Source organism: Vigna umbellata, chromosome 2 (assembly GCF_029865625.1).
Source record: "Vigna umbellata cultivar VRB3 chromosome 2, Vumbellata_1.0, whole genome shotgun sequence".
NCBI lineage: Eukaryota > Viridiplantae > Streptophyta > Magnoliopsida > Fabales > Fabaceae > Vigna > Vigna umbellata.
The window spans coordinates 29,758,745-29,770,461 of record NC_142166.1 but is presented as its reverse complement, the minus strand read 5'-3'; the positions used below and the strand labels follow the sequence as shown (position 1 = coordinate 29,770,461).

General features: G+C 33.2%; 1 protein-coding gene across 4 annotated transcripts; it reads right to left on the bottom strand.

The window, feature by feature from the left end:
- Nucleotides 1-2,179: 2,179 nt before the first annotated feature.
- Nucleotides 2,180-10,666, bottom strand: LOC148203779 (notchless protein homolog). Of its 4 annotated transcripts, none has more exons than XM_088106551.1 (15): nucleotides 10,501-10,666; nucleotides 9,155-9,358; nucleotides 8,422-8,696; nucleotides 8,250-8,331; nucleotides 7,969-8,058; nucleotides 7,671-7,796; nucleotides 7,115-7,242; nucleotides 6,432-6,631; nucleotides 6,043-6,106; nucleotides 4,921-5,031; nucleotides 3,738-3,875; nucleotides 3,205-3,347; nucleotides 3,073-3,127; nucleotides 2,889-2,945; nucleotides 2,180-2,794 (listed from the first exon to the last, which is right to left on the bottom strand). In XM_088106551.1, exons 3-15 carry the CDS (start codon nucleotides 8,584-8,586, stop codon nucleotides 2,711-2,713), a joined length of 1,443 nt encoding a protein of 480 aa, XP_087962677.1. In that variant the 5' UTR covers nucleotides 8,587-8,696; nucleotides 9,155-9,358; nucleotides 10,501-10,666; the 3' UTR covers nucleotides 2,180-2,710. The 4 variants fall into 4 exon arrangements, with proteins under 4 accessions (XP_087962677.1, XP_087962676.1, XP_087962675.1 ...); XM_088106550.1 differs by having other exon boundaries at nucleotides 9,155-9,354; XM_088106549.1 differs by lacking the exon at nucleotides 9,155-9,358.
- Nucleotides 10,667-11,717: the final 1,051 nt, after the last annotated feature.

Below are 11,717 nucleotides of genomic sequence, written 5' to 3'. Positions count from 1 at the left end.
GATTAGGAGGTGTCTAGGCGATTCTAGAGTCAAGGGTTTACCTATTTAACCGATCAGTTTCGTGATTAGAGCAAGTAAATTTTATTCTCTCTTTCATGGCATTTTCTTTATTCTTGATCATGTAAGGAGTTTCTGCTGCATCTGTCAATTTGTGTCCTTCAATTTTTGACTCCATTTAGATTCTAAAGTTTCTTTCCAATCACCAATCGATGATTTGCACATATTTTTAGAAGTTTCTTAAGGTGTAAGTTACAATTGGGGAAACTATGGAAGTTTTATAAAGATAAAGGATTTGCTTTTAATTGAAGTATGTGGTATAATTTTAATGATATGTGAATTTACAACGAATTAAGAAAGAAAAAGAAATAATTTATTGTAAACAAACATGACTAACCTTTGTTTTTCTGCAAGTATGTTTCAAGTGGCGCAATGAGCTCCTCATCTGATATATAGAAAGCATACGGCAACTTCTCTTCCTAAAATGAAAGCATAGATAATCGCTCAATGTTATAAATAATAAACAAAATGTAAAATAGAATTTGAGAAGAATAAAGGGACTTGCTTACATTGTTTTGAAGCTTATTAACAATCTCATTGAGGTGTTGAGGGCCAGCATTCTGAGGTAGGTACATGGGAGAGCCCAAGGGAGTTCCATCTGGGTCTGTCAAAAAGACACATCACGTTGTTGATTATCTCCCTCTTCTCCACCATAGTCTCTGTCTCTACCTGGATTTTCCTTCTCTTATGCTGAGATTCTCTTATGGATGATGCTTCTTACTCTTCCACTTGGGATTCTATTTGGTTCTATCTTCGTTGTCGTGCTGAAACTAATAAAAGTAGTGAAATAAAGTCACACCGGCACAAACCCTAAATTAAACAGGACCCAGGACCCATCATACAGAGACCTCAGACTTCCCATATTTATGTTTTTTTTTCTTTGTTAAATATCATCATTTTAAATTTTAAATTTTAAACTTTAAATTTTAAATGATGATATTCTCAACCCAACTCATTGGATTTATTTATGAAAACGGCGACAAATTTGGGGTTGAGAGTGGTGTGGTTTAGTTGGGGGAGGAACCTGGGTGACCTTCGTGGGGTGAGGAATTGACTGTGTACATAAGAGTTTTTCTCTGGCATTTTAACAAACACTTGAAGGTGTCGCTTCTACAGTGAACAAAAATTAGACTCTCCCGATTAGAATTCAAACTCGAATTGAGAGTCTCGTGAATGCATTAACCAACACCCTTTTGGGCTTTTCTTCATGCACAAAAAAAAATTCTTACTCAGCCGCCGTGAACGATGCTCTGCCACAAATCCTTCTCTCCGGCGCTACAGATGCGTCGGAACGTTCTCAAACAAGACACGCACACGAATGGGGATAAAATGCTCTGCCACAAATCCTTCTCTCCGGTGCTACAGATACGTCAGAACGTTCTCAAACAAGACACGCACACGAATGGGGATAAAAATGCATAGTGATGGGTGTTTCTTCGTGCATCCCATCAAATTTCTACCTACACCTCATCACAGACTTCCGAAAATTTTGATCCGGAGCAGGGGTGTGTTAACTGTCTTTCGAAAAAGAAATTTCAGAATTGATCTACTGTGTTGCGAAAAGTAAAATCCTGTATTATGGAATTAAGGGAAAGCCTAACCTGCCAATTTTTTTTTAAAATTTTTTAATTATTTTTAAAATTCGTTTATCCATATTTAAAGCATATTTAATTATATAATTTTTTTAAAATTTTTAATTAATGTTTTCAATCAAATAAATTAAAATAATATTATATTTACATATCATATTATTCTATTATAAATAAAAAATAAATTTTAATTTATAATGATAATGGTTTAAACTACAACACTAATATATATTTATATTCTTAAAATAATATAACATAAAAATATTAACTTTTAATTTATTTTATATTTTAATTTAAAAAAAACGGGTTAGTAGAACAATCCATCGCTAATTTGACAGAGACCATGTAAGATTTTTCCGAATTGAAGTCACATATCTAAAGAGTTCTTTCTTTTCAACATTTTAACCATTTAAACCATCTAAAACTAGAAGTTTGAATCTCTGAAGATACCTCACCCACCATTCATCTACGATTTGGTTAAAGGAGGGGTGTAATGGTTCAATGAGGACATCCACACACAGCACTTGGTCGTGTTGTACTTCTAAGCCTTTCACATCTCTTTTTCATGTTTGCATGGATGTTTTAATTTCACTAAATAGCAGTCTGAACACAGCTTTACAAAATAAGAACTAAATTTTAACCGTTACATCTCAATTTAAAATACTCCATTCAAACACTACAAAAGTGACAAGGTGAACAAAAATGACAGTTTAACCAAAACATGGCCATTGTTGTTAGAAGAAAATTCCAGGGTAGAGGACAAAAACAAAATACTTCAAAACAGACAAAACATCTTGGTAGGTATATATTCTCGCTAGTATGTGATTGGCATCCAAAAATTTCAATCAGCTTCTTTACCACTGTGCTGAGACTCAATTTGAGCAACTTCGTCCAGGGCCAGACCCGAATTGCTTATGTGGAGTAATATTTCTGATGAACACATCTTATATGCTGTCCATATAATTTAAAGAGGACCTTGCATTGGAATCTCCATGAAATCTCCATGACTCAATTGAGATTAGATTACACTTACTTTAGATTCCAACATTCGTCCCAAAATTAGCCTAGCCCATCCACAACTTCAGCACTTTATCCTTACCACCAGAGGCTACCTTCTCTCCATCGGGACTCCAATCAACAGAAAAAACCTTTACCGCAAGAAAATAAATTTAGGTAAGCAACTAGAACGAAAAAGTATATAGCAAAATAATACCAAAAAATTTGGCATGTGAAAAGACATACTTCATCAGAATGGCCTGGAAGATCTTGTTTCAACTTCCGAGTCCGAATATCCCAAACCTGGAAAACCAAACATGGCCAAGGTTCCACCTTTGCAAATGAAAATTTATACGTTCTGATGTATAAATCAAACTAAAAAATCGTGACACAAAATCCTTTATTAATAGAAACAGAAAACCATGCTTACCTTAAGTGTGGAATCTCTGCTGCCACTTAGAAGAAGTCTACTGTCTGCAGACCAGCTGTACAATAATAACTTGGTTAGGGTTCTAAATGAAATATCGTTGGCTTCAAGTAAGAAGGAATCACGTAATTGTACCTGATCTGGTAAACAGGCCCGACATGGCCCCGAAAGGCAGCAACAAATTTCCCTGTGGTGCCATTCCATAACTTCACAGATTTATCAAAAGAAGCACTTGCCACCCATAGCCCATCAGGTGAAAAATAGACGTGGTTCACAAGCTGTCAGCAACAAAGCTTAACTTAATCATTAAACCTAAAAGATGTTACATGTGTAACAATACAATCAATTTCAACCAGCAACTAATAACAAGAAATGGACATCAGCAAATATTTAACATAATTTGGAGACATAGCAGTCCGCAGGACAACCTGCTGTGACTCAAGTTTAGATATGATACATTGGCCAAGAAAAGGATATCAGATTTATTAGAACCTTTTTTCCAAATTTTAGATTGCAAAGATACAGTCATATATCATAATATTCTTTCAAAAGGCCTTAGGCACTCAATAACGCTTATATAAACCGAAGTTGCATTGCATTTGATGATAGTTTTGGTTTATTCTCATTCCCATAATTTGAATGATAAGAAAAATAAAGAAAAGTTGTACCTGCTGATGACCTGTCATGCGAGTTTTGGGATGCTTGTTGACAAAAGGTTCCCAAAGGAACATAGTAAAATCATCAGATCCAGAGACCAATCTCTCAGGGGCATTGCCTCTCATTGCTTGATACCTTTCCAGAGCAACCTATATTCATCAGTGGCATAAGCTGGTATTAGTAAATGTATAACAGAGATGGAAGATGTTCCGAGAGGAAGCAATCTGTAATAGTTAAAACCTGAGAAATGTGAGGAAAAGATAAATTTAACATTTAATAGATTGAAAGCATCAACTACTCTAACAATAGCTATGAATGCAAAATGGATAACTAAAAGAAAAGAATGGAAGGATTAATTATTTCAAACCAAAGTTCTAAAACATTAATTAACAGAAATGAGAAAAATGTAATATGAAAATGATAGGTTTCCAATTAAGAAACCTTATCCACCACTCACTACACACTTTAACAGAGAAGAAAGAATACTATATAACCTCTGATTTATTGATCGATCAAGAAAGAATACAAGAATGGAGCAACAAGGGAGCCTAACCTCCCTCCAACAAGACTCACAAGTCTGTTCAAACACCAGAGCTTCCCCTCCTCCTCCTCCTCTAATCCCCAGCTCACCTATTTATACAACATAACATTCCCCCCCATCTAACTGTTAACACAGTTAGGCCAACTAACCAACTAACTCTCTCTAACTGTTTAATAACAGTCGACTAACCTCTCTTCTTCCTTACATACACTTTCAACTTCCTATCAGAAAAACAATAAATCTTTCCAAACTAAGAACCACACAAATCACTTATGGACGGCATAAAGCAGTACTCGAGAGCTTTAAACTCTAAAGCATACAAAATTACAAACTTCGACAAACATTAAGCTGGTCACTAAAATATTATAAATTATTAAGAATAATTTCCAAGTTCAAGTAACATTTTTATAACAAAAATCAAGCCTAATACTGTTATATGGGATTGGATACAGAATAAAGCAATGCCATTGAGCAATATCAAAAAAAAAAATTCTGAGATAAGCAAGAATATAAGCAATGAACCAATCTATAATTAAACAAACCTGACCAATCTGAGTTTGGGCTAACCAATCTGACCAGCCAATGCAGTCGGGTCTAGTAACTAAAATCCTACGTTCAGAGGGCCAACAATACCATTAAATTTAAAAAGTTACCTTCTTCATTTCCTCTGGAGATGAATATTGTTTTCCAGTATGATCAAAAGCTCCTGTGCGAAGAACATACTCGGTGCTTAATGCCAAAGAATTAACCCAATGCCCATGTCCCTAAAATTTTTCCAAAATATTAGAAAAAGTATTGGAAAGTAAAGACAGTTTAATAACAGAAAATACATGTAGCTGATTCAAAAATTAAGAAAAGAAAGAACATCATCGTATCAATGATAGACTTTCGTCATTCCATGATAGACTTTCATTTGGCTTTAAAAATACCTCTAAGTATTTTTTTTGCTTTCCACAGCCATCGTGTCAGTTACACATTTTTTCTCTACAGCAGCTGCTATACCCTTTAACCACTTTTAAGAAGTTTGACTTATGATACATATGTTCTAACTTGAGGAGGTGTATTAAATAAAGATATGATTTGAAAAAATGAAACATGATGAATATTGATAGTCACTTTGACATAGAGAAAGTCATGTCGAGGAAATATCTATTAGCTTTGTCATCATTTACTTTGTCAGCTTCAGCAACCAACTGAGTTTCATTTTACTAAGTCTCTAAGGAGTCTTTGTGTTGATGACATCTGTAGCAAGTTGTCTCATGTGATACATATGCTTTGGCTTGGGGGAAGTGTTAGAGATATGATTTGATTACACTAAATAGAAAGATATGATATGATTTGGTAGGGAAATATCTTACCAAATATTTTCTATTATTAGATATTGATTGTGTTCCTTATTATTGCATATCTTCTTTATTATTAATAAGAATACTCATATGTACAATACACGGAATTCATTATATTCCATCTTGGTTTCTCTCTTCTCAACATGGTAATAGAGCGGTATCATCCTTGTGACCTGATTTGTCACTAATCCTTTCAATAATTGTATAACAAATTTACATAACATTGATTCAAAATAAAACATCGAAATCCTTCCAGATTGAAATAGAAAAATACCAATAGGTAGCTACATCTGATGAGAAGATATTATCAAAACACTAAATGAAGAAAAAAGTTACACCAGATCCGAAACAGGGGTCATGCATAACAAAAACCATGTTAAAAAATAAACATGCAGATGAAAAGTTCAACTGAAAAGGGATGAGGCTCACCTTAAGTTCACGGATTAGTTTCCCTTGTGTGGTTTCCCAGACTTTGATAGTACAATCCTGAGAACTGTAATAAAGCAACACAGATAGGCTCCAAGCAGTAAATAGAATTACAGAATGATAATTAAGACATTAACTTAACCAAAACAAGGGAAAAGCCATCTACAGGCATCACTAAACACTAGGATCAGTTCAGTTAAAGTACAGAAAATAAAATCTCTTGAGATAAAAACGTGAGTTAAAATCATAAAATGAGAATTGAACCAAAATGAATTTATATTTCCAGTCTAACAGGGGGAATGCAGGGATATGTAAACTATGACAATGAGCACAAATAAAAATCCCGACTAAACTTCACAGAAACTAGGACGAAGTAAAGAGAGAGAAAATACCCAGTATAAATCACACCATCTCCACCCCATTTTACACATGTTATTGCAAGTGTGTGGCCACTAAGGCACATAACACATTTCTTTAAAGAAACATCCCATATACGAGCATCCCCATCTTTGCTGGCACTTACAAAGCGACGACATGGAGAATTCAGGTGGACAGGTTCCCAAGAGATACCAGTAATCCATTTCTTGTGACCCTATATTTAAGAATAATTTGAATTATATTATCAAAGAAACACATCATATGGAATTCATGACACAAAAACCCTTCTACTAATATCTGTTTAAAAGTAAATAGTTAACAAACCAAATAATAGTTGAAATATGTAACTAATAATAAATAAATGACAATTCATATAAAACATCTCCAGGATGTTCTTTTATTTACTTTTGGAATTAGGGCAAGGAAGAGGGGGGAAGCTGTGTAACTAGAGTTGTGTAATTCTTATAGCTAAATCAATGCTGCCCCTGCAGCCATTGCTCCATTGCTCACTACTGTTTTCAATATGTACTTCACTACGACAATGTACTATTCAATGTTCAAAGCATCAAGTTTCTCTGTTTGAATCTTCAAATAGTGGAAGTTTGCAATGCTATCAATAAACTTAAATGAAAAAAAATTAAGAAAAGAGTAAACAAACTTTATAATGGATGTTTGTATTGGTGATCAAAGATCTTACAGTTAGTGGATTGCCTAATGACTTTCCAGTTTGAGGGTCCCAACAAATAAGTTCACCAGCCTTGCTCCCACTTACAAGATACTTTCCATCCAGTGACCATGCAATACAAAGTACCCAGTTCTTGTGTCCTGCATAAAATGTTAACAGCTATAATGCTATATATGACTCGTTAAAATTGCCGAAGCATTATGAAACTATAGAAATTGATATTAATTTAATAAGGAAGGATAAAGAATAGCTCTTTACAGCAGAGTAGACCATTGTAATTCTCCCAATACTATCATTCCCAGCCTTCACAGTCCCTATCCTTCCCTCTTATTATTTTCTCATTCCTTTGCAATAACCCCCACCCTCCCACTATTCTTTGCCAGCTTAGAATTCCATCATGATCCAGATTTAATAGCATGAACATTCCCCTTAGCAGTAACACACTGCTTCTCATCGAGAACCTTCAACTAATTCTAACTCCTTTTACCATTTAGTTAAATTGATCATTTATATTCTTGTACTTAATTAGCAGATACCAAGAACAACTTAACATTTTTAAATGTCAAACCTTTGCAAGTGTACAATGGTGTCTGAGTGGTCAAGTCCCAAAATCGAACACTGGTATCACCAGAACCACTTGCCAGTTGTCGTCCATCGGGACTGAAGGCAACACTAAGTACAGCTTCGGCATGACCTAAAAATATAAACAACCGCAAAAATATGAATTCCAGAAAATTCAAAGAATAACACAAACTTGTGCTACAATCATCAACATCCAAACCACACTGCTGTCTCTCAAAGTTTAGCAAGCACAATACAACATTGTGCCACTACGAATGGGAAAATACACAATATGTCTCACATACCAGAAATAGTTGCAGAACAGCGATTCACAGGACGAATCCGAAAAATAGCTTGAGGTTGACAAACTATAGGCAAAGCCTTCTCCACTGAGACTGGAATAGTGTTAAAGTAACATTGGAAAGGAAAAGAAAAACATCATTACAAGTGCGTAATTCTTTGTATCAATTCTTTAGAAAGATGAGGATTTTTTTTCTCAAAATGTGTTAAAAGCAAGTAAATAAGTGAATTTACAACGAATTAAGAAAGAAAAAGAAATAATTTATTGTAAACAAACATGACTAACCTTTGTTTTTCTGCAAGTATGTTTCAAGTGGCGCAATGAGCTCCTCATCTGATATATAGAAAGCATACGGCAACTTCTCTTCCTAAAATGAAAGCATAGATAATCGCTCAATGTTATAAATAATAAACAAAATGTAAAATAGAATTTGAGAAGAATAAAGGGACTTGCTTACATTGTTTTGAAGCTTATTAACAATCTCATTGAGGTGTTGAGGGCCAGCATTCTGAGGTAGGTACATGGGAGAGCCCAAGGGAGTTCCATCTGGGTCTGTCAAAAGACACATCACGTTGTTGATTATCTCCCTCTTCTCCACCATAGTCTCTGTCTCTACCTCCATTTTTCAATCAGGGATTTTCCTTCTCTTATGGTGAGATTCTCTTATGGATGATGCTTCTTACTCTTCCACCTGGGATTCTATTTGGTTCTATCTTCGTTGTCGTGCTGAAACTAATAAAAGTAGTGAAATAAAGTCACACCGGCACAAACCCTAAATTAAACCGGACCCAGGACCCATCATACAGAGACCTCAGACTTCCCATATTTATGTTTTTTTTCTTTGTTAAATATCAGCATTTTAAATTTTAAATTTTAAACTTTAAATTTTAAATGATGATATTCTCAACCCAACTCATTGGATTTATTTACGAAAACAGCGGCAGATTTGGGGTTGAGAGTGGTGTGGTTTAGTTGGGGGAGGAACCTGGGTGACCTTCGTGGGGTGAGGAATTGACTGTGTACATAAGAGTTTTTCTCTGGCATTTTAACGAACACTTGAAGGTGTCGCTTCTACAGTGAACAAAAATTAGACTCTCCCGATTAGAATTCAAACTCGAATTGAGAGTCTCGTGAATGCATTAACCAACACCCTTTTGGGCTTCTCTTCATGCACAAAAAAAAATTCTTACCCAGCCGCCGTGAACGATGCTCTGCCACAAATCCTTCTCTCCGGTGCTACAGATGCGTGGGAACGTTCTCAAACAAGACACGCACACGAATGGGGATAAAAATGCATGGTGATGGGTGTTTCTTCGTGCATCCCATCAAATTTCTACCTGCACCTCATCACAGACTTCCGAAAATTTTGATCCGGTGCAGGGTGTGTTAACTGTCTTTCGAAAAAGAAATTTCAGAATTGATCTACTGTGTTGCGAAAAGTAAAATCCAGTTTTATGGAATTAAGGGACAGCCTAGCCTGCCATTTTTTTTAAAATTTTTTAATTATTTTTAAATTTTTTAATTATTTTTAAAATTTGTTTATCCATATTTAAAGCATATTTAATTATATAATTTTTTTTTAATTTTTAATTAATGTTTTCAATCAAATAAATTAAAATAATATTATATTTACATATCATACTATTCTATTATAAATAAAAAATAAATTTTAATTTATAATGATAATGGTTTAAACTACAACACTAATATATATTTATATTCTTAAAATAATATAACATAAAAATATTAACTTTTAATTTATTTTATATTTTAATTTAAAAAAAACGGGTTAGTAGAACAATCCACCGGGGACCATGTAAGATTTTTCCGAATTGAAGTCACATATCTAAAGGGTTCTTTCTTTTCAACATTTTAACCATTTAAACCATCTAAAACTAGAAGTTTGAATCTCTGAAGATACCTCACCCACCATTCATCTACGATTTGGTTAAAGGAGGGGTGTAATGGTTCAATGAGGACATCCACACACAGCACTTGGTCGTGTTGTACTTCCAAGCCTTTCACATCTCTTTTTCATGTTTGCATGGATGTTTTAATTTCACTAAATAGCAGTCTGAACACAGCTTTACAAAATAAGAACTAAATTTTAACCGTTACATCTCAATTTAAAATACTCCATTCAAACACTACAAAAGTGACAAGGTGAACAAAAATGACAGTTTAACCAAAAAATGGCCATTGTTGTTAGAAGAAAATGCCTCCTGCATCGCATCGCTCGTGTTTGTGACCTTGGGTTTTAATTTTTTTTTTTAAATCATCTCTGATAATGGGTCTGTCATTTTTTGTTTATGGTTTCTTGTTTATTCCGTATCCATGAATCAACAGAAACACAAAAATTTATGACACACAAAAATTTATCGCAATAATGCTAAGAAATCATGCATCAGATTTGCATAACAGAGGAAATACAACTAACAAAGATTCAGAAAACGCGCATGAACAAATCCAAAAGATAAGAAAATTTGACCAGTGATTTAAACAGTTCAAGTAAAGAGATAAGATTTGGGTAAATAACCTTCTTTGTGGGAAACCAATACAATCCTAATTTTCTTCTTTCTTCAATCCAGTATTCTTCTTCCCTCTAATTCTTTCCAGCTTTCCGAATTCCAGAAACCAATTAGCTCCCTTCCCCGTTTTTCAATTCCAGTCCCCCTCTCCCTTTTTCAAATACCACGCAAGCAGAAAACCCTGATTAGGTTTTTACATTGGGCATTTTAGATTTTCCTTATTTTTCTATTTTTTGTTTTTATTTTGTTTCTAAATTTTATTATATTAGTAATAATTTTTATTATATATATATATATATATATATATATATATATATATTTTTATTATATTAGTAATAATATTTTTAACATAATTGATATTTTTTCATCTTAATTCATTTATTATTATTATATTTTTTTTAAGTTAAAATCTTTATTGTAACAACTTAAAAAGTAGATTATTAGACTAAATAGGTGTAGTAAAATAATGAGATTGATTATTTTATTATAAAATAATCTTATGATGTAAATAGAATTTTTTAAACTCGTCTGAGTATTTTAAGAACACTTCATCTTTTAAAAGTCTTTATCTTTGTTCTTTCTCACTTTTTTCTACAATTTCTTACTCCTAAATTATCTATTCGATGATCAGGAGGTGTTTAGGCAATTCTAGAGTCAAGGGTTACCTATTTGACCGATCAGTTTCGTGATTAGAGCAAGTAAGTTTCATTCTCACTTTCATGGCATTTTCTTTATTCTTGACCATGCAAGGAGTTTCTGTTGCATGCGTCAATTTGTGTCCTTTTTTAATATTTGACTCCGTTTAGATTCTAAAGTTTGGAGGATGAGGTATTTATGAGGAATCCCGTAGTTTAGTTTTCTTTAGATTGATGGTGTAATTATTTTTATTTATCCAGTTTGTATATAAAGTTAAAAATTTATAATAGTTTTGGATAACGGTAAGTTTGTATTATATATTATAGTTTATAACTGTTCTATCTTATTAATTATATAATGATTAAGATATGGTTAATCGTTATATTTTGGGTTATTACATTTATTTTTAATTAATTTTTTAAAAATTACTTTTATATTTTTTCAGACAAAATCAAGTAATCACAGTAATTATTATAATTTAGACTTTGATTAAGAAATTAACATTGCAATATAATTCATTAGATATAGAAATACATCATATTTTGAAATTTAATTAAGAACTTAATCTGTAACATCCCAATAAATAGCA